The sequence below is a fragment of the Tachypleus tridentatus genome, chromosome 6 (genome assembly GCF_004210375.1).
Source record: "Tachypleus tridentatus isolate NWPU-2018 chromosome 6, ASM421037v1, whole genome shotgun sequence".
NCBI lineage: Eukaryota > Metazoa > Arthropoda > Merostomata > Xiphosura > Limulidae > Tachypleus > Tachypleus tridentatus.
The window spans coordinates 152,135,891-152,160,038 of record NC_134830.1 but is presented as its reverse complement, the minus strand read 5'-3'; the positions used below and the strand labels follow the sequence as shown (position 1 = coordinate 152,160,038).

The following is a 24,148-nucleotide window of genomic DNA, read 5'->3' as shown; positions in this document are numbered from 1 at the left end:
TCTGTACTTTAAGTAAAGTTTTAATACCCATACCAGCCGTCTTAAGAATATATTTTTACTTTAAGTGGGTTTTTCGTCATCACGAATGTCTTGAAATTAGGCTTAGGAAGTGCCCACTAGAATACATACACTGAAATATATAATAATTTGGATTACCACTTTACAAGTTATAGAAATTGGAAGGTTGCTAAGCCTTTGCTGGTGTTAACGCTCAGTGTGTGTCCTGGAAGTTGTTTTGGAAATACGACACTACCGCGCATCTTAATCGTTTTGTTTCTTGTACTTGTTCAACTTCATTACTACTCGATAGAGGGACACGCGGGAGCGAGCTTTGATACGAAAACATGGCAACCGTCACCTTGTATGAGACGATTTATTAGTTATAAAAAGTAAATTCAGGCCTAGCATTTTGTTTTGGGACGGTGAAAGGCAAGAAAGAGAGGAAAAAATGTAAAACTTCCTTCTTGTTATTGTCAAAAAAACAAAACAAACAAATCCTCGTAATTTACATGTTTAAGTACCAAAATTGGGAAGAAAAAAAACGTACGTGAAATTTTAAAAATAAATAGTAAGGAACCGGTTTTCCCTGTTTATTAATTAAAGGAACCTCAAAAAAGGCGTGGCCCTGGGCTTCTGTTTAAGGGTTATTTTAATTGGGAGATAATTTGTAACGATCTTAGTTGTAGTATGTCACTTTGGGACATCGATGGATGACGTACTTGTGTGAGGTATGATCGTTTTCGTGACGTAGCAATTACTGCATTGTCGAGAAGTTTTAATGTGAGCGTTCTATTTTTCTGCACTCGGAAAATAAAAAAACAAGTAAATGCAGCTGAAGTAATGAAGATAGCCATAATGATTTTAGGGTTTTAGAATAACACGAACTTCAGAAACGTTTGTTAATATCCGTTTTCTTTAAATAAATTATACTCTAAAGCGGTAGTGTTAATTATGTAATTGATACTTGGACTGTAGTTACTTGGTGAAACTCCATAATTATCGAATTGGACAAGTATGGTCTAGTAATGCACGTTGATCAAAGTGTAGATTGGACTTTGACCTCTCTCGAACTTGGACTTCGAAATTAAACAATTTTTTGGACAACTAAGTTTGGTTATTATACCCTGAATTGAAGGAACGTACACACACACACACACACACAATTGTTTATTCATGACCACTGGTGAAGGAATTATCAATTACTGATTGAACTGTTTTGCAGTAAGGTTTGTTTTTGAATCTCGCGCAAAGGTGCGCGAGGGCTATCTTCGCCAGTCGACCCTAATTTAGCAATGTAAGACTAGAGGGAAAGCAGCTACTTATCACCACTCACTGCCAATTTTTGGGCTACTCTTTTACCAAGGAATAGTGGGATTGATCGTCACATTATGATGCCCTCACGGCTGAAAGGGGGCGAACATGTTTCGGTGTGACGGAGATTCAAGCTCGATTACGAGTCGAGCGCCTTAACCCACCTGGCCATGCTGGACCTGTAGCAAGGTTTCTGTGTAGACAAAGAACCGGAAGTGCCGTTGACATTCACCCGTAGACATGTGGGATAAAAAGTGGGGGTGGTGTTAAAATTCGTTCGGTCGTTTAAAGCTTTCTCTGGATTTATTTTTAAACTTCAATTTGTTTCTCGAATTTCCAGACGGCCTAGTTTGTTTTTTGTTACCTTTTTCACAGGTGTTTAAAATTTAGCAGTTTTTTTTCTGGATCAACTTGGTGTATGGTTGGAATCTATTTTCCTTAATTTCTCGCTTCTAGAATGTTCTTTAATTCTTGTTTCTATAGAATGTTCTGTTTGGCATACATATATACACTATTGTAGTCTTAACAAGTTAATTGGTAAACACCACTGTTGTTGTACTTTCTGATTCTGTTTGTACATTTGTACTGGGTTGTTTTTACTGTGGAAGGCCCGTCTGTATATTTTCTTTGTTCAGTATTATATATTTTGTGAGAAGGTTTTCCGGTGTAATTCATGTTAAAACATTTCTTTGTTGTCGTTTGGTACAGAATGTTGATGTTGATTTAAAATTTATAGCTTAACTTTTTAAACAACAATGTATTAATTAGCTTTGTTGCATAACCATTGTAAACAGCAATTTGTTTTATAGTTTTTAACTTCAATTTTATATTTTTGATTTTAAGGGCGTAATGGTTAGCCTGTGAACAAACTGTGGAAGACGGCAAGTTTGTTCAAAACATCCAATATCTAATCTTACAATGTGTTACCAATGGCGCACGTGACTTGACCAAAAAAACATCTTAATTATGTAGCGTATTCTTCCCTGAGTAACGTGAACAACATTTGCCACTGACCTTGGATATTTGTTTGTAGATTTTGACTTGTTACAAAATGCCTCATTTCACTTACCACAGTTGCGATAGAACTTGTTTTAAGTCTCTTTCTTGATTGTCGTGGTACCCCAAGATAATCCATATTCTATTATTTAAGTGCAAATAATATTATCTCAGAAATTTGAATTCTCAACCTGAACAAATCTAATCTATGTGAATGAATATTGTTCACTCTAATGGGCTGTTACGTATCGTTACTAAGAGCAATCAAAATGTAATTCTGATAAATTGTTCCACTGCGGCTATTATTCTGTTCTTCTGTCAATTTTCTAATTTTCATATTCAAAATGGATTTACTGTATCTAAGTTTATTCGTATTTCTGTAGTTACTGCATATTTGGTTCATCCTCAGTTTTTAGAATTTTCCACAAATTGAAACCTACTATATGTCTGTGTATTTTGCTTTAAAAGTCCTGAGAAGCTGTTGTTTGCCAGTGTTTGTGTTATTTACAGAATGTGTATGGAGAAACAGAATCGCGAAAGTTCTCAAATTATTGAACATATTTAGAATTTGAGACTACGTCAAAATGTAAAACTAGAACATTGTTTAATTTCGCATCCTAGTACTTGCCTTTTTAGCGATGATGCGATAAACAATGATTCGCGCGTTATTTGCTAGCTTTCATTTTTAGTGATAACGCGACTGATAGCGATTCGCGTGTTGTGTATTGGCTTTCATTTTTTTAGCGATAACCGGTGGCGGTTTTAAGACTGTGTGGATCAAAGGCTTAATTTTTGTGGGCCCAACGTCCCATGTAATTTTACGTAATATAATTATCATGAGCCTCTCTTAAGACTATAGGCCCTGGGGCCGAACCCTCTCTAGCCCCGACTAAAATACGCCGCTGGCGATAACGCGACTGACGTCAATTCGCTTATGTAAGCTATTGTTTTTAGTAATAATGCAAATAGTAACTACATTCCATTGTTAGTTCGGCTCCTTATCTCTCGTAACAATAAATGATGGAAGTTTATCTCGCGCGAACTCGTGTTTTACATACAATTTCGCTGTCCAATATTTCGTAAGACCTCAACTGTTCTTCTGCACTTAAAGGGTTAGTATCGCCCGCTTTAGCATATTGTAAAGATCTATCTCAAGTCAGAGCTTAAGCCTTGCTTATACGTTATACACTCAATTAAATCCGTTTATTATGTATTTCTTCAGACTGTTAAATAACAAAATCATTGTTTATAAGCGTTGGGTAGTTTACGTATCTGCACGTAAGGACACGCGAATCCAAACACATTTGTTGCTATGTAACTCGTCATGCAAACGAGAGAACTATGGATAACATTTTCACAAGGATAATTTACTATCCGCACTTCTTATTCTCGTGCGGATTTTGGTGAGAAAGAGCATTTGGGCTCATTTTGAAAAGGCTGCAAAGTAAATCTTACTTTTGGATATGGAAAAAATATGGCGTCAACTCGGTTGGTAATTTCAGGAATAATAACTGGTTTTAAGTGACCCGCTTTTAGAAAAGTGAGTGTAACAATCTCTGTTTCTGCGTTTGTTGTTAGTTTTGTCATCAGTTTAGAGGAAATCTAGAGGTTTCCTTAATGAAACAACTAAACGTTATTTTGTTGGATGAAAGAAAGAAAGTTATATTGTTCTTCTAGATGCTATACGCTAACAACAAGACGTGGGGGATGAGTTTACCTTATCTTTGTAAGAAAAAGCAGTTGAGGGAACTTTTATTGCAGCGCGAGAATTGAGTATCAATATATATATATTTTTTTTTCATAAGTCTTTTCGGTAGCTGAGAAAATTTTCGTGTCAACTTGTAGAATCTTATTTTAAGCACCTAAGCTGGAATGCGATAAATTACGGTGAAAGGAATTACAAGTTCTGACAAAGTTTTTTTTGCGCTTTTGTTTTTAAACCAGCGACATCTAGCACTGTTAAATACTATTTGTTATCTTTTCGGATCAATGGAAATTTGTTCTCTCCCATCGGGCCGCGCTGTACAGACTAGCTTGCTGATTTGTTAGGCGTCTCAAACGATAGAAGATTTATCTCGTGCTTCAATACGACAATGCATGCACGTTGTCATCGGATTTTATATAACAGTGCTGGAGCCATCTATTGCCCTCCCCCTATCACGATAAGTATTCAGATTTCTTTTCTATTTTGTTTCCGTCCTTGTTACCAAATGCAAGAAAAAGCGCGAGTTCAAAATTTATATTTTGGGGTCGAGAATTGAAAGGAAAAAAATCCTATTTATAAAGAAACCTATTCAGTTCAATAACCGGTTTCTGCCGCCTCGTGCGGCTTCATTGCAAGTCGGTTTCGTAATTGTATTTCTGAATTTTGAAACGAAATTACCATATGTCACCTGTCTCGCGATAAAGAATGGAGCTTTAGAGAAACGTAACGGAAAAGTCCTTTGAGAAAGAACTGGTTCAAGAAATAATAAGACATATGTAATACTGTCAGTGATTTCTTTATAGCGATCGTGAATATCGAAAAAAAAAAACCAGGCTCATTGTCATCTTTCTTTTACTTCTATTAAAGATGGCAGTTGATAAAGAAAAATATTTTAAAAAATGCCTGGTGAATAGTTTTATTGAGAATATCACCAAAATAGGAACATCTGGTTCTTTATACCAAACGAAAATGAAAAGATGCAACATGAACAGGAACAAAATGTTTCATTTATCACGAACCAAACAAGTTTAGTGCCAAACAACTAGTTTAATTCTCAGTAGGACTTTCACGTGTTCTGCTGTTGTGTTGTTAATTATCTGGAAAACATCCACGTCTTTTCCTGGTTCTCCGCTGTTGTGTTGTTAATTATGCAGAAGACCTCCACGTTTTTTCCTGGTTCTCCGCTGTTGTGTTGTTAATTATGCAGAAGACCTCCACGTCTTTTCCTGGTTCTCCGCTGTTGTGTTGTTAATTATCTGGAAGACCTCCACGTTTTTTCCTGGTTCTTCGCTGTTGTGTTGTTAATTATGCAGAAGACCTCCACGTTTTTTCTTGGTTCTCCGCTGTTGTGTTGTTAATTATGCAGAAGACCTCCACGTTTTTTCCTGGTTCTCCGCTGTTGTGTTGTTAATTATGCAGAAGACCTCCACGTTTTTTCTTGGTTCTCCGCTGTTGTGTTGTTAATTATCTGTAAGACCTACACGTTTTTTTCCTGGTTCTCTGCTCTTGTGTTATTAGTTTAAAGGAAAGTTTGTTTTCGAGATATAAGTGTGAAAACATAATTTGTGATAACCAGGATTTGGTGAGTAGCGGAACTGAATATTCACCACTCATGAAATAGTTGTTGTTTTTATACGTCATACGTGTTATATTTTAAAAAGTGTCGTAAAACGTTTTAACTATGAAACTTGGCAAGCTAGGGCTGCGTTTGGGAGATTCTATGTGTAATATTTCCTTCTGGCATTAAGCGAAAGGCCTATTCGGCACTGGGTGTTGTATAAGTTCTGTGGTTGGCATATTATAAAATACTCCCTTTTACATACACTCGGATGTATTTTTAACTCAGTATCTCGGTGTTGTAAGTACAAAACATAAATTTATTTTATCATATAAACTATGGTCGTTTTCACTTTTTATTTTAATGAATCTTATTTGTAGAGCATGTCTTTACCACAGTAAATCTTGTACAATTATTAGTTTATTCTATTTGTTTAGTTTTTACTGTTTTAATTTTAATAGGTTGTTACACTGCTTAACAGACTTTTCGTTTGAATAAGTAGAGCTAAAAATTAGGCTTCGAAACCCGTGAGGATACAGCACAGATTCGTTGTATAGCTTTGCGCTATATAAACAAGCGTACACATTTCTAGGGAGATACCGGCAAAACCTAGTTGATCACCGGACACTAGGGTTAGGTAATGTTGCCCGTTTGGTCACCGGACACTAGGGTCAAGTAATATTTTCCCAGAAAATAATGTATTGCTTGACCTGTTGTTTTTTTCTCTTCACAGAACGTTCTGATTTCCCAGAGAGATGTTTATGTACTTGTATTGAATCCGGTGTTTTCTTTACAATGAGGGTTGAATATCACACGTACATCCCAGGAGTTACTTGTATTTACTTATGTAGTTCAGGTTACGCGAAAATGATCTCGGATTTTTTAAATAATTCTGTGAACAATAACAAAAAGCAACTAGATGCTGGTAACAAATAATCCTAACTGGATTTGTGTTATATCAAACGTGCGTTAAACCATAAAAATGCATACATGTTTCTATGTCGTTGGTTACCGGTCGGATTCATATATTAGGTCATATTTAACAATGTTAAGTTTTTCTTCTGATATAACACTCAGTATAAATAACCTACCAAACGAAATTAGTAAAATCGTTAGTTTTTTACCTCGTATACATATCAGCCCCTAGTGGTAATAAGTTGAATTAATCGCAGTGTTGATTTGTTTTTAATCCGGAACAAATATTAAGGGATTTGTAGTCAACAACCCACAAACAGTTTAGTGCATAGTTTCAAATATCTTTTAAAAACCATGTTTTTGGCCCACATGGGTTATATCATGAATTCTAGGATTATGTAAGATGTCTTGCATAGTTCTGGTTAATGTGTGTGTGTGCGCGCGCGCATGTGCAGATATTTAAGTTAATTATAATTAACTACAAACTGAACGGTACAGATACTTGAATCATATATAATTTCATGTCAGTTGCATAATAAGCAGTGATTGGCTGAATTCTTTATTTTAAAATCTGCCCTATTAACAATATCAGATTTTAAATATTCACCTGTTAAGCCTAATATTCGGGGTATTCATCTCGTGAACCATTTGTTACGATGGTATGTGCTTAAGTTCATTCAATACCAATTTCTTGGAATAATTATGAGTGAAAGTAAGAAATCCGTGAACTCGTAGTTCGGGAATTGGCCATCTCTCAAACGTCTCTTATTTTACGTACACCTGTACTTCAATCCATAAAAAATATTAAATTAAAAAGAGTCCCTAAAGATGTCGCTTTAGTGCTAACGTCTTCATTGCGGTATTTTATGCGCATGTCTCTTCTCGAAAACTGAGTTTACTCTGTCTTTTTTTTGTCCATTTCTCGCGTGTGTTGGTGAATTTAGCGTGGATGTTTACCATAAATGGGTCGTTTAACCTCTATTTTCTGATTGTCCCAGTGCATGCTAGTTAAAACAAATTGATAAATACATGACAGATTTCTCAGACTTGTCACCATTCTCGTTTTAGTAATTTTGAAAGAAAAGAATGCTATATGAACTACACTATATGAGCCACCTTCACTGCCGATAAGGCCATTCGATCAGTACCAGGACTCTTAAAGCCGGACGGTGAGATGCTATTTATCATCAGTTTTTGTAAACAACTTGTGGTGCGGACTACAGTATATGTGGCTATCCTTCCCGTATTTTGTGGTTAGAACTAAAGTTGGTGTGGCTATCCTTCCCGTATTTTGTGGTTAGAACTAAAGTTGGTGTGGCTATCCTTCCCGTATTTTGTGGTTAGAACTAAAGTTGGTGTGGGTATCCTTCCCGTATTTCGTGGTTAGAACTAAAGTTGGTGTGGCTATCCTTCCCGTATTTCGTGGTTAGAACTAAAGTTGGTGTGGCTATCCTTCCCGTATTTTGTGGTTAGAACTAAAGCTGGTGTGGCTATCCTTCCCGTATTTTGTGGTTAGAACTAAAGTGGGTGTGGCTATCCTACCCACTTTCTGCAGAGCTCAATATGAAATTGTTACAGTAAAATCTGAATAAAAACTTTTCCAATTATTTGTTGTGCGCACGATTATATAAATATTTCATGGTGTTTATTAGTAACGCACACGTTGTTATGTAGTGTTTGTACGTTATTAGAATAGTAATTGGATACTCAAACAGTGGTTGATTTTTTAAAAAATAATTTTAATTTTTTTTATATTACCGGTTAATAAAACGTTTTGTCTGAATATATTTTCGGCTCCTCACCTGCTGTGAACACAATATAAACATGATTTAAACGTTATAATTTGAAGTTAAAAACGTCATTTCGTCATTATATACTTGCACGTTGTTCTAACTATGAATAAAGTTCGCTATATTCGAGCTTTAATAAACTGCTACTACGGTTTTCAAGTAACGTGGATTGTGCCCCTGAACTTAATTTGTATGCACATCAAGTGTTAGGTGGCCTCTAATGTGACCTGGCAATACACATTTCAGTGGTATTCGTAACAATAAAGGAAATACGGTGTATTATGAGCTGTCACTTTGATCAGTAGTGGAACATGTGAACAGATTGCTGATTAATAGTGAAACATTCCGTAACCCTAACAAGGACTTGGTTGTTTTAATAACATTCAAAGTGATAATTTGACATTGTGAAAGTTCTGTTTGACCAATCTCTTGTCACAGTGTGGTCAGCAGGATTTAGGATCTTATTTCAAACCTGGTCAAGGTTGACACCTAGAAACTATTTAAATGTAAAAGGTCGAAAAACAAAACAAAACTGCTGGGTCTCGTCTCTCTAACTGAACCAAGAGTTAGTGTCGCAAGATGGCGACATGCTGGCTTCCGAAAGGTATCAGAGTCAACGATGTTGGTCATCGTGTCAGGCGACCAGTGGCATGTACTCTTTTACCATTGATAACAATTGATAACGTGTTGGCCCGGCATGGCCAGGTGGGTTAAGGCGTGCGACTCGTAATCCGAGAGTCGCGGGTTCGCATCCCCGTCGCACCAAACATGCCCGTCTTTTTAACCGTGGGGGCGTTATATGTGAAGGTCAATCCCACTATTCGTTGGTAAAAGATTAGACCAAGAGTTACGCGAAATTCAAAACAAAACAAACAAGAACATGTGGACCGAAGGAGCGTCTTGCTCTCGGACGGATCACGCGCTTCACGTAGCACTTGCATACGAGACGAGTATTTAACTCAAGTCTTCAAGATCAGGTCCAGCCTCAATTTCATGGGGTAAGGGGTCAATAACAGGGGTGTCTTTTATAGCACTGGTTACTTAAGAATTTTCGAAAGCATTTTCCAAACTATTTTAAACACCAAACTATCTGTGGGTCTAACTGTTTGTTTTTGAATTTCGCGCAAAGCAACACCAGGGCAATCTGTGCTAGCCGTCCCTAATTTAGCGGTATAAGACTAGAGGGAAGGCAGCTAGTCATCATCACCCACCGCCAACTCTTTGGCTACTTTTTACCCAACGAATAGTTGGATTGACCGTCACATTTTAACGCCCCCACGGCTGAAAGGGGCGAGCATGTTTGGTGCGACCGAGATTTTAACCCACCTGGCCATGTCTGTCCATATCTGTTTATAACAAGGTCTCTGATAACGTAAGAAAAAATAGCGCTAAAATTTGGAGTTACTTTTGCCGTCCACAACAGGAGTTTCCCGTGTTTGACTAGAAGATAAGCGAGTTTCTTTCATCCATTTTCTTTATTTCTTCACATTTTGTGGTATAAGTACAAACATAGCATTACTCCACGAAGTAGTATGTATACCCCTAGCGGCAGTGAATGATATAAAAACAAGTATTTTTGTGCGAGATTAACTGAAAGCTATTACACTGTTGATATAACTTGTTAATGAACTTATTTCAATCTTACAATAAACGAATGTGTTCCTGTGGATATTTAAAATTCAAATATCATACACGTTTCAGGATTTTTATGGGTAATTGTTTATTACTGTTCAGGTTTTCGGAACCTTCTTGAAATATACACTTTAGGTTTCTTATTTACGTGTTCCTGGTTTCTCATGGTGATAACCGAATGTCCAAAAACTTGTGGTAATTAGAAACGCATTAACAGCTAACAACAAAACAGAAAACTGCAAGTTATTTTTTTTTTTTTGCCTACGACTATCCGCCAACCGGCCAACATAATAACTAGGAACGGTCCATAACATCGTCGCTTGTGAATGCATAAAACAAAACATAAACATACATTTCTTTCTGTTCGGGCGAGTAACTTGCGTGACGTTATTAAATAAAACAAGCATCATGACACGTATTCCAGTTTGCAATTATTTGAACCCAAATGGTTTGAGTACAAATATAACCGGGTATACTCAGAAATTTTCTCTTTTACTCATGTTAAATATTTTGTGAGGCACAGTTATGAGGAGATAAGTGGGAGGACACGATAGTTATGAAGAGATAAGTGGGAGGACACGATGGTTATGAGGAGATAAGTGGGAGGACACGCACACAGAGAGAAATATTTTATTAGTTTTAAAGAAAGTTCATCAATAGGCTAAAACTCGTTAAATCTTATAAAATATTTTGACAAATTAAAAAACAATCGGTGATTCAGTCTGCAACCTATGCGTCACCTGGTGGGTTATTTATAGTCTATGGAAGTTTGTTTTATCATTAAAATATCTATAGTCCATTCAAATATTCAAAAATATCGAACCCCAAATTTTAGCGTTATGAGAGTTAAAGCTCACCAATTAGGATAATCATTCCGACCTGGCTAGAGTGAAAGTAACACTACTTTTCCCCTCTAGTCTTGATACATTTGTAAATAAATAATCCAGATACGACAACCCTGTATGTTTTTCCTGCAGTCGTGTTTTACTTCAGCTATTAGTTGTGGCGAGTTAGCTGATATATCAGTTCTCTCGCTTTTCTGTATAAACACCCTCACCTGACACTATCACTTAGCCATCGTTTATTTACTAAACATCCTTTTACGCCCTCTGGTGTGATTTCTACTTGTCCGCAATCTTGCGAATCGTAACATTAGCAGTCTGTGTGTTTGGAGTAAAACGAATTTTCACAATAAAACAAAATAAAAAAAAATATATATAAATCAAACTTTAAGAATTACCTCGTTTCTCAATAAATATCTAAAATACATCACTGAAATAACGAAAATTTAACTAATATTAAAATCCGCAAGGGGTAGCAAATAAAAATCCAATAATTTTAGAGAAGACAACGTGTAATTCAGTGTTAAAGTTGAATGGTTATTTCGGCGTATAGGGGAGCTATGGTTTTGTGTGTACGTTTTCATGGAAATCCGACGTGTTCTTTGACTCTGTAATCTGGTAATCTGATAGATAACCTCTGTGCTTCCTCTATATACCAAAACTAATCTGGAATTACTGATTTAAAGAAACTTTCCACGTCAACCAACTTTCACCAACAATGAATTACATGCATATTTGAAATCGTACATTGTTTAATATCACAGTATAGTTGTTTGATAGATTTTCATTTTCTGTTTTAGTTTCAACTGTTGCCGTTTTAGTTGCTGTGTTTTAACTGTTTACTTAGGAATTATGTAGTTCTTTCATTTTGCTATTGAAAGTGATGATGGAAATCGTAACGTTTATCTGTTACGATAAACAACACGTGTGGTTATGATCTATGCCTCTGTTACGATAAACAACACGTGTCGTTATGATCTATGCCTGTCGAGTTATTTCGGTGATCAGTTAAAATTGCCGGTAATAACACAGTTAGGGTTAAACGAAATCTAACTTGTGTATTTAACAAACACATTATATGAGGTCTTGAATTTATCACGACGTTTGTAAACAGGATTTTGTGTGTTTACATATATTTCGAAGAGGTGGGCATAATTATTTGTGTTTCTACACCCAATTATTTTTAATTGAAATTTTGGAAAGCTGAAATATATAAATCAGATGCCCTCTCCTTCATTTCCTGTGAATACTAATTGATGAATTAGGGAGTGGGATATGTTACGAATTTGGAACAAATTATTATCGATCAAAATATGTAACGTTGGTTCATGCGTTAAAACATTATAAAGAAATTTGATAACATTTGTGCGTTACGTGTTGTTTGAACACACTGTCACACAGAATATGGTTATGTCGACACAAGCATCTAATCTGTTAGGTTGATCTGTAAACGTGAAATTTTTTATGGGATGTGTTTTCATTTAAGGTAGTTTGTATATAACATTTGGCTTTGTGTATGTAGATCAGAACTACTCTGCCCTGTGGTCAGCGTTAGGTTTAAGGAATTATAATGCTAAAATCTGGTATTCGATTCCATACGGAGTACTGACAGTATGGACCATTTTGTAATCTTTTGTTAAGTTAAATCAACAACAAAAGAACTAATCAAAAGTAAGTTTAAAAAACTCTTACGAGTCCACTTAATGTAATAAGGAACTCCACGAATATCTATTTTGTTTTTATCTTGACGGTTGCAGAACTTGTTAGGGATTTTTGTAGAAAGAACGAATGAGTGTCGTGTCGGAACTGTTTTATCACAGCGTTAGGCTTAACTAGGCCTTATCTGTAAAACCTTTTATACAAGAAGAACAGAAGAAAAAAGATGTAAGTGAATTAAAAAAAAACAAAGTACATAGTGTTAACAAGGCTGTTAGAAATAAAAACAAGAGATTTTATTCACTCCGTAAGTTAACTTATGCACAAGATAACACAGGTTTACGGTAAAGCTCGTCACTTTTGTTAACAAATATTGACGACTATGTCGGTTTATTTTCCTCTTTCCATTTTTTCGAAATAATTACCTTGCTGGTCTGTAAATCCGAGGGTCCCTGGTTCGCATCCCGTTGATTCAAAATCTTAGTCTGTGTGCTTTATAAGGGTGAATGTTAAATACCTACTATGCGATTGGAGTACTCCGAGGGTTGGCGGTGCGTGTTTTGTTGAGTTGCTGCTTTCTTTACACTTCGAAATGAAGTACGGGAAGCATAAATCAAGAATAGCTTTCAGCGAATATCAAAACCCACGTGGGTTTAATAGTGCGAGTCTCAATAAACAAATAGAAACTTTATTTAACTTTGACAGCCTCGAGAAAAACAACAAACAAATCGGTCATTGTGTTGAGAGAACTTCCTTCTTGTTTTCCATTCTGTTCGTTGCTATAAAAACTAATCTCACTACATGGACAGAATATTGTACTATGTCTCATCTTATTCGTGTGTTCAGTACAATAATAAACATTATCACCGCAGAATTAATACCCAACTATACGAAGCATTCAAAAAGTTGGTTAGTCGTTCGTTGTTTTTCGGGTCTCGATTCCACAAAAGCGACGCGGGTAAAAGACGTTTTTGTTTGTTGTTTTAAGGTTCTAATCACTACAGGTCTGGAGCATGGCTCTAAAACAGTGAATAAACTTAATTAATTAATTTTAGCTAACCCTTCTTTTCAACGCCTAAGTTGTTGAATAAAACATTTCCCAGTCAGTGTGTATCACTGCACTCTGTATAAAAACTAAATAGCCTGTGTTTTATCTTTCAATTGCAATTTGTAATTGAAAAGATGGGTAAATGCGTATCGTAGTTAAATATATATTTCAAAGTCTGTTACAAAAAATTAATTTTCAGCGGTTGTGGAATGTTTTGAAAATTGTAATTTTCAAAAGTATCATAAACTGCATATAAATAGGAGCTATATTTGCGCGTTTTGTTTTTCCTAACATATTCATATCATAAACTTTATATTCTTACAATAGCCTGGCCTGGCATGGCCTAGCGCGTTAAGGCGTGCGCTTCGTAATCTGAGGGTCGCAGGTTCGCGCCCGAGTCGTGCCAAACATGCTCGCCCTCCCAGCCGTGGGGGCGTTATAATGTGACGGTCAATCCCACTATTCGTTGGTAAAAGAGTAGCCCAAGAGTTGGCGGTGGGTGGTGATGACTAGCTGCCTCTAGTCTTACACTGCTAAATTAGGGACGGCTAGCACAGATAGCCCTCGAGTAGCTTTGTGCGAAATTCCAAAAACAAAACAACTTGTAATAGCCTGTTACTGTACGAAGTAAATATAATCAATGGCTCCATCTGGGAGTCAGTTACACTTTATCTAAAATTCGTTCTTATTCAAAATTAAGCGACAAAGCTGATCTCTTTTCGAGTATACGATACCAGACAAACTCCTTTAAGCCACAATGTCTTTCTCTAAAGCGCCTCCTAGTGGCACATCGCAATGTCTGCTGGCTTGCAACGCAACAAACCTGGGTTTCGTTACCGGTGGTCAGCAGAGCACAGATATTCCATTGTATCGCTTTTCGTTAAACTTCAAACAAACCATTCTTTAAAGTGGGTGCTTTAAGCCTAAATCCCATTAGATAAAGTAGGAGGATGTCTCTTTAGCAAGTTACGTAAGCCTGGAGCTTGTTAAATAAAGTAGTTGCCGTGTCTCTGATCATATAATAACAACCTGCTTTAGTGTTAAAATTCTATTTAATTTTCTGTATTTTTGCAGAAGGATCTGCGTGCTAAAATAAGTACGTTTCCATGTCATTCACGCGCTTGCAAAACTTCAGTATCCCGCTGTTTACTTTTTATTTCTTGGTAGTTTCGTATAGGTCTAATAAAGAATAATTTGTCTTCTGTGTACGATAGTCAACTTCGATCCAGTGCATTTTCTCACAACATTAGATAAATGATAGACGTTGATTTAATTAAAAACATAAATGCTCTAAGACTTTAATCAAACTCTCAACGACGGTAAAAACGTGCACATGCGCGCACGCATGCACAGTCGGGATTCTCTAGAAAAAATGTTTTCCTAACGAAAAGCAAACTTTTACTTTCATAAACCTGTAAATTAAATTTAAATTGAAGAGTAATAACTGAATTATACAAACAAAATGTAGGGGAGACGTGCTTATTAAATCTGTTTTGGATTGGTCTTTTGTGATTTTGGTGGGTGTACCTCATAGTGACGTGTAGGTAGTCCTTGCTCTGTTCAGTGTGTTGTGCTGTATTGTTAGACGTAGCTACAGAGTTCTTACCTTACTTATTATGTATTAAAATAAGAAACAACTGTGACTCTGAGGTTTCGTTAAAACCAGAAACTGTTGTAGAGACAGAACACTAGGTAAATATTAGTCTTAAAGTAATTATGGTTATGACGTAAACGCCTCGAAGTATTATTATAATAAATTATAAATATTGGTGTATAGTACTGTTTAACCAACCGCATTATGTCGTCAGTGTGACGTGTGGTTAAAATAGAATTATACATTATTGGAAAACCGTCCGAGTTGAAACAAAGAATGTAGTGTTAAACAAACAACCCTAATATCATTGTCTTTTGGCAACTATATAACTGATCCCTCTCAAAAGTTGATATTTAAATTTTAAGTTTTACAATGGAAACAGATAAGAGGGCTTTGTGGAAGCGAACTGTAAAAGTGCAAAGTCTATCTTAGATACACAGTTCGTTTATCCTCGTCAATTCAGTTTTTAGTTAAATATAAACCTGTTTTATTCACGAGAGAACGTGGTATAGGTTTAACGAACTTAAATCATTTGTTTCATACACGCAAAACATTATATAGTTGTGTGTCTGTCTGTGTGTGGCAAAGCGTGATAGTGAAAAAAGACTTTTGTTTTCTTACAAGCTGTTGTTTTGTTGTGGTATACGAATCGCCTATCAGCAGGTGTATGCTGGATATTCAGCCTATCTCGTGGATTCTAGTATTACGTGAAAGGCCTCGTCGGGTGCAGTCATATTCCTCTTGCTATTGGAAAATCGCATAGGCTTAATACAAATAATAAGTAAAGATAGATAATTTTATGCGTTAATTATCTTCTATGTTGTTTAAGATATATTTATAACCTAAACATTGTTCCATACTTGTTTCAGTTGGTTTTAATCTCCACACCAGCCGTCTTGAAAACATCTGTTCTTTTTTATTCTACTCGTGTTTCCTCGAGATACGAAAAACTTGTTTTTGTTTAATATTGATGTATATTTGTAAAACGTTATATTGATTTTATTGTAAGATTCTGGTTACATAAATTCTGTAAGGCTGTATAACGTACATTTTATCATAACGTAAACTTTACACCGGAGACATGGACGTCGTAAAATCGGCGTTCCTAAACATTCTATGGTCATCTTAACCTTAACTTGAATTTAAGATTATAGAATTGCGGAGTCTATGACACCGTGTAGTCAACTGTATTCATTGTGTAACAACATTTAAGATTAGTCGTTCAGTCAAAATGTTTTCTTTTAACTTAGGCCAAGAAGGTCGTCGGGGTCTATCGACACCACGATCCGATGGTGAAGAATGTCTTGGAACTGACCGGAGAGTTCACTTCTCCTTGTAGCGCGGAAGTAGCCAATGAGAGCATGAATGATCATTTTCCAGAAACGACTCTTACTCAGTGGACTTCCACGGTTGAAAATCGAAACTCTTCCCTGTCACTTCCAGTAACAACAGACGCGCCACCTGATGGTCTGGAACCGTGGTCGCCTCCCTCTAGCAGCAGCGAAAATAATTCGCCTACTTCGTTAAACAGACAGCCCGAAGAAAAATCCCCACTAGTTAAAACTGTAGATATAAAAAGTAGCCCTAACTCCGAAGATGCTATAAAAAAGACCGAGTCACACCAGCGCCCTCTGTCTGGGGGTTATATAAATGATGGTACGACATGGGATAGTAATAACCTTGCAACTGAAGAGAACAAAGAAACGAGCGCCACCTTACATAAAGAGGTAAATATATATTTTGTCTAATATTTCCAGTATTCTTAATTTTCAGTTTAACAGCACACTATGCTAGCGTGGCCTATCGGCTAGGTTAGAGACTAAATATGGCCGTCGCTAATTTGGATCAGAAAAGAGGGAACAAGCCAGCTGCATCTACTACCATAAAAAAATAAAAATTGGCTCGTTTTAATCGAATTACGGGGTTGACTGAAATTGTGTGTTAAAATTCTATGTAATCATATAATAATATAGCCTAGTATGTCGTTTTGTATCTCAGATATTTAAGTATTTCAGTTGCATTAGCAGTTGTTTATCTTTAGAAACTTTCGTAATTTCGTTAATCGCGCCACAGAAGTCATAACATTAATATTTTTACGTAAGCACAGACACATGTACGATAAAGTATAATCGGATAAAACGTGATTTTGTGTTGCTGATAATGACTTAGTGGTACTTTAGCAAATATTCTAATCAAACAGGACAGTTATAGTGTAAAAGTTGAAAAAAAAATCTCTTGAGCCAGGGATTGCCAAAAGATCTCTTAAAGTCCCCAGTTCACCTTCCATAAATCTATAGAGGCGTCGGTTGTCTAGGGACGATCGTATGTTATGTCTGTGTTATTCACTTGACAACAGGAGTTTAGTTGAGGCCTTTGTTAGCTCGGAGGCTCTCGTTAGTCAGTAAGTACTAGCTGTAGGCTTCAGAAAAAGCCTAATTGACACTTCTAAGAGCACGTTAGTAACTTTAGAAGATTGTGTTACTTTGACCCCATGTCATCCTGTCAGTTCCATTGTAAATCCGTACAAGATTCGTGTATTACCGTAGGAGCTCAGACACGAACTTGTTCGTTAAGTTATTTACGAGCTTTAAAACGTAATCTCATCTTCATTTTCCTCGATCTTTTTTTGTTAAATTATTTAATCGATAATGGAATAATGGCGACCTAATGAAGTTTGTTACTGAAACAAATCACGAGGACACGTAAACTGTTTGCTCGTGCTGTATTTTGTTGTCTTTCATTGGTTAACGATCTTAATTTCTAATTTACACTGCAGCGCATGTCAGTTAAAATAAACACTTACCTCTTATCAGCTGACAATATACATTAGGGCAGTTTTGACAGTGGCGTCATAAATATGCAGTGCCCTCTAATAATAATAAAAGTAAGTGAAAACAACTTATTATTACGCTTGGTCATTTCTCAACAACAACTGCACATCATGGTTGGAGATACTATACTACACTGTAGTGTTTGTTTTATGTTCTTGTGCTATTTCAGGTACTTATTCTTTAAAATAATGCATTTTTGACAGTCGTATATCTATATAAATATAATAGTGCCGTCTGTTGTATGTTTATCTATATAAAGTCGGCCCGACATGGCCAGGTGGTTAAGGCGCCCGACTCGTAATCTGAGGAGCACAGATTCGAATCCTCGTCATTACCAACCATGCTCGCCTTTTTTGTCGTGGCGGCGTTATAATGTTTCGGTGAATCCCATTATTTGTTGGAGAAAAAAAACGTAGCTCAAGAGTTGGCGGTGGATGGTGATAACTAGCTGTCTTCACTCTAGTCTTACACTATTAAATTAGGGACGGCTAGCGCAGATGGGCCTCGTGTAGCTTTGCGCGAAATTAAAAAAACAAAAAAAACACTATATAAATATAACAGTACTGTCTTCTATATGACCATATAACTACTTATCAGGGTGTGGATGGGTCTTTACCAAAATTGGTATAGTTTTTTTTGGGTCCGTGCGGAAATACATGCAAGTTTGTGGTTTCACATTTTGTGTGTTGCGGTTTTTTACAATAACTTTTCACGTTCGAAGATATCATTTCTTTTATCATGAATTTACATAATTTCCTTCTAGCTAGTGTGTGGTAACGTTCTTTATAATGCAGTCTTGTATTTTCTGTTGTTGACTTAGTTTAAAATAATGCATCTTTGACGGTTGTATATTTGTAATAGTATTCGTTGCACTACATTCTTGTATTTTTCCGTTACCGATTTGTGCATTTCATTATTCTAGTTTAGTCGTATTTTGTGAGTTCTCGGTATGTGTATGTGTGTGTGTGTGCAGCACGTGTTTTTTGTTTGTTTTTGCTGTTCAGCACAGTGCTACATAATGAACCATCTGCGCTTTTTCCAGCTCGGATACCGTAACTTGGTTTGTAGCATTGCAAACCATTTAGACAATGTGTTTGTGAGGAAGACTATTATAATGAGCAAACAGATAATCCAGATAAACTGTATCTTCTAGAAAAATAAAACTTTTCAAATACCAGAAAACATTTCTTTTATCCACTCGTGATCTCAGTTTCTAAAATTATTCCTAGATAATTTAGTGTTATTCTTTAAAGTTTGTATTTTTTTTAATTTCGCGCAAAGCTACACGAGGCCTATCTGCGCTTTAAAGAAAATGTATTTTATATCTCCGAACTGAAATTATTCACGTACTATTACATTACAGTCACTAGAGGGCGTTTTATTGAGATGTACGAGTCTTACATTCATGCCTGTGTATTCAGTCACGGTAAAAATATGTATAATAACCGATACGAAATAATGGTTTTATTTCAATTAAAACTAATTTGTGTACATAAAGTTGAAATACTTGTTAGGACTAATTATAACTTCCCATTCTAGCAGACCGAAAAATCAGCTGATACCAGCGCCACCTCGGGCGATGATTGCCTAGTTGACGAATCTAGTGATTTCAGTAGTAAACGTTCTTCTCATTCCTCATGTGATCATAGCGCCCCCTCGCTCTCAGGTTCCGTAACATCCGTAGACGAGCGAGTCGAGTCTGGTACAAGTAGCAGGAGTCAGCATACAAGTCAGACCGGAAGTACTGGTAGCGACAGGAGTCAGAGGACAAGTCAGACCGGAAGTACTGGTAGCGACAGGAGTCAGAGGACAAGTCAGACCGGAAGTACTGGTAGCGACAGGAGTCAGAGGACAAGTCAGACCGGAAGTACGGCTAGCAGGACTCCTCCACCGCCGCCTGAAAGGTGGGTCCGTGAAACAGAAACGTTGCTTAAAATACATGAAAACGTAGGCCTAATCTAAGCCAGAACGAGCAAACTTTCATCATAAGCTAAGAATAACATGTTTCGCTGATTAATTAAATTTTGATTCAGTATTAAAAATCTATTTTCGGACCATTCTTTAATTTACATTAATACCGGTGGACCCATTTTTTTTTTATTTAGAGAAGCGTAAAAGTTTGGAAACTCAACTGCCAGAATCACTAATTTGTAATAAAGTTCATTTCCAATCGTCAGCCCATAGAAAGATATCAGCTGGTTAAAAACAACAAAAGTCAGAAGAAATGTATATTTTAAAACTCTTAAGTACAGGGTGACCCATAAGTCCCTGCCCATCCATATATGTTATGTTTTCTTTGTATCTGTGTGCTGTCCCTCATTCTCGCTGCATAATATTATGCGACGCCATGTTCTGTAAGACATTTTCAAGTGTAAATGGGCTTACATCGGCCATAATTCTCTGAAAAAAAAAGAAACAAGTTTATAATACATGCGTAATTGAATATAACATAATAATATATGGATGGGTAGGAACTTACGGGCCACCCTGTATATTGTTTTACAGTGTGGTCTAAATCAAGTTGGTACTGGATTATGGCAGATGTAACATGGTTGGTGTAATATATGATAAACTTCTCTGCCGTCGCTCGTGAGCTTTTAAAATGATGTCAGTAGTTTTTGTGTAAAAACTATGCGTTTATGAATTTCTTTTATTTCTTATAAAGTATAAGTGCTAACAGTATTTCTTGTTTTATGTTTATGGTCGACAGTTTAACAATAAGTAATCCATCCAGACACAACGTGTTGCTCTAGTTTGTGCTGTTAGAAGAAAGACATCCAATGTTTTATTTTGTTTCAGACATGATTCTCTGCTGCCCAAACTGTCCGAAGAACGGGAGTTACGAGGAGCGCCTTGGTTTCAAGCTGGTATACCGAGGTGAGTAGTGACCACAAAAACGTCACCATCGACTATGTCATAGGTAGCGTTGTTTTGGTATAATGTCCACATTGTTGTTTTAACGCCGAAATGTAGGAACATCACTTTGGATCTATTTTTTGTCTCCTTCAAGTGTCTACCCAGGTGTACGAATGTCACTTTGGATCTATTTTTTTTTGTCTTCTTCAAGTGTCTACCCAGGTGTACGAATGTCACTTTGGATCTATTTTTTTTGTCTCCTTCAAGTGTCTACCCAGGTGTACGAATGTCACTTTAGTCTTCTTCAAAACGTATGTTCAGCATGTTTTCACACCACCGGTTTATATCACGTCTGTATAAAGTATTAACGCAACCTGAGATACACTATTTCGGTTATCAGTGAAAGAATACAAGTTGTTTCCGTAATTAGACCAGAATTAGTGTTGGCGCATAGCTTCGTTTCGAACGTCTGTTAATTTTTAATGGAGAATTGGCACTAACAGTATTTTACTATAGCTCGCCCTATACTGTTTCACCGTAACTCAGGCTGGTGTTGTTACTTTTAAAACAAATTCCGCGCCTGTTGTTTGTTTAAAATGATTACTAAATAAATAATTAATTCGGGACATTAGTTACTTATCTCAACTTGTTTCATAACACAACCACGTTATTAACCATATAAAGCTAAACCTAGTGTTTCTATCCTATTTTATTTTCCTTAAATACAAAAGCACCACTAACTTTTAAAGGCTATTTACTTGATAATTTATTTCTTGAAGATAATTAGACCGGTGTAGTTAACACTTTTTTTTCTCTTTTCTTCTTCCAGAGAAATAGCATTGGAGATCTTAAGCCAAGAACCTGTAGGGACGTTTATGGTTCGAGAGAGTACTAGTAAACCAGGCTGCTACGCGCTGTCGTTGAGAGTACCGCGGGAGTTCCAGCTATCGGGTATTGCCCACTACCTCATTATGCGGACTCACAGGGGCTATAAAATAAAGGTGAGGTTATTGTGTTTGATACCATCCATTCTTTACTTTTAGTGATAGCGGAAAGTAAAAATAAAATCTAAATACCATCGGTTAAGTGAATAGACCATTCCCAGTAGTTTCTGCCAAAGCTTCCAGATGGCTAAACTGTAAGCCTAAGGGCTTAGTGCTAAAAATTGTGGTTCGATACTCGTGGTGACCAGAACAGGGTTAACTCGTTTTGTATCTTAGCTCCGTCTGACAATAATTTGACACCTATCAAAACAATTGATTTTAATAACGGGTTTTGACGTAAAACGCACAGTTAGTACTTGGTCCGCATGGCCGAATTAATAATTTGACATTTTAGCAAATATTAAACACAATCCACACGAGTTCGCAGTTAAGCTGACAGATATATATATTGAACTCGTATAAGGTTGAAATACAAAAAATAATAAAGCCCTGTCTGTAGGGAAGCAGATTAGATATAAATGATATGATTTCTGGTGATCAAGTTACACTAGTTGGTCTGTTTGTCATTTGATATTATGATTTTATAACTCCCACCTCCTTCATGCTTAGGTACCTACCAGAGAGGTAGGTATTGGTCTGTTTGTCATTTGATATTATTATTTTATAACTCCCACCTTCTTCATGCTTGGGTACCTACACGTTAAACTTGGTGGAAATATACTGTTCAGTTTGATCCATGTGATGAAGCAATCTTCATGTGTTGTGTGTTTTTAATGACTACTAACAATTAATAATAAGAAAAAATAATAAATTTGTAGAGTCGGAGACGTGTATGCTTTATTTAACTCTTGTATAAATAGGTGTAGGTTACTACGTATAATTAAAAACACTATACGGTCATTTTAAAATGAACTTTCATCAGATATTACGGCTTCACGAAACACTTCACCAAATTAAATCACAAACTCAAGATACTTTTTTCTCTATTTACTTTAGAGTTTCCATCTTGGATTCAGAATTACTAGGCTGTGTATGTGTGTGTGTGAAAATACTTGTATGTGTGTGTGTGATCAGTGTTTAGCTAAGAGGAGAAATGAACTTGAAGTAAAAATGTCTTCTCAAGATAGTTGGTATGGGTATCAGCACTTTATTGTAATTTTAAAGTACAGAACAACGATTTGGCCTTCCTTCTCAGCTTGTTTTCAGGTTAGTGCTCTTCTGTACTTTATTCTACTTAAAGTTGTAATGCCCACACCAGCCGTCTTGAGAATACTGGTACTTTGTCTCCCACAAAACACCTTTGTGTTTACCGCACCAGATCTTAGATCGTTGAGGTCCTAGGAGGGTCACGTACATGTCCGACCCTTTCTTAGCTATCGACAAATAAATTAATAAATACTACTAGTAATTCCAAGATTGTCCCTGAAGAAAACAGGCCCAACTTTCGGGTTATAGGGTTTTCATTACTGCTGGTAACACCCGACTCTACAACATGGAATCCTGATTTATCTTCACCTTTTCAAGTCCATCTCCTTGAATGGATTCTAGCATCATTTAGTGTAATTATAATTCTTTGTTTAATTCCGTCACACACACACACACTAAGAAATCGTTTGTACCGTGATAACTTCATTCAGTTGTTTGTGATTGTTAATGATTTCAATATTCCGTGTTAAGCCCACTTGTTTACAAGATACATTCATTAATTTGTTTTTATATACATTAATATCCATTTTAAATACATCAGTGGTATCTGAATCTTTGTGGTAAATTTTGACGTCTGATGTAGGTTGTCTTATTTATTCTTAAAGTTGAAATTTAAAATATCAGAACGAACAATTTGTCTAATTTGAAGTGGGTTTCTGTAATTATATGACAATGTCGAGTTTGTGGTTCTTGGTTCTCTGAAAGCTGTGTTGTATTTATTACTATTCGAAATTCATAAAATGTGTTTTTACTACGTTTAACCATGCTGAGCGTACATGTTCCGATTACTGGTCTTATGGCGCAAAGTAACTAGGCTATCTGTGGCAAAAAATATATTGTTTATACATTTTAATAATGTTTTCTGTGGATGTTCCTCTGTCTCTTACTGGCCTGATGCATTGTTTACACATTTTAATAATGTTTTCTGTGGATGTTCCTCCGTCTCTTTCTGCCTTGATGCATTGTTTACACATTTTAATAATGTTTTCTGTGAATGTTCCTCTGTCTCTTACTGCCCTGTTGCATTGTTTACACATTTTAATAATGTTTTCTGTGGATGTTCCTCCGTCTCTTTCTGCCTTGATGCATTGTTTACACATTTTAATAATGTTTTCTGTGGACGTTCCTCTGTCTCTTACTGGCCTGATGCATTGTTTACACATTTTAATAATGTTTTCTGTGAACGTTCCTCTGTCTCTTACTGGCCTGATGCATTGTTTACACATTTTAATAATGTTTTCTGTGGATGTTCCTCCGTCTCTTT

General features: G+C 36.3%; 1 protein-coding gene across 4 annotated transcripts in view; it reads left to right on the top strand.

Moving 5' to 3' along the window:
* Positions 1-24,148, top strand: part of LOC143254084 (uncharacterized) — a 139,146-nt gene that overhangs the window by 108,465 nt on the left and 6,533 nt on the right. For 3 of the 4 annotated variants that reach the window (XM_076508838.1, XM_076508836.1, XM_076508839.1), the window contains 4 exons: positions 16,298-16,774; positions 19,418-19,782; positions 20,678-20,755; positions 21,564-21,735. In XM_076508838.1, coding sequence (XP_076364953.1) covers positions 16,298-16,774; positions 19,418-19,782; positions 20,678-20,755; positions 21,564-21,735 — 1,092 coding nt within the window. The remainder of the gene's footprint in view (positions 1-16,297; positions 16,775-19,417; positions 19,783-20,677; positions 20,756-21,563; positions 21,736-24,148) is intronic. The other variant, XM_076508837.1, reaches the window with a different exon arrangement.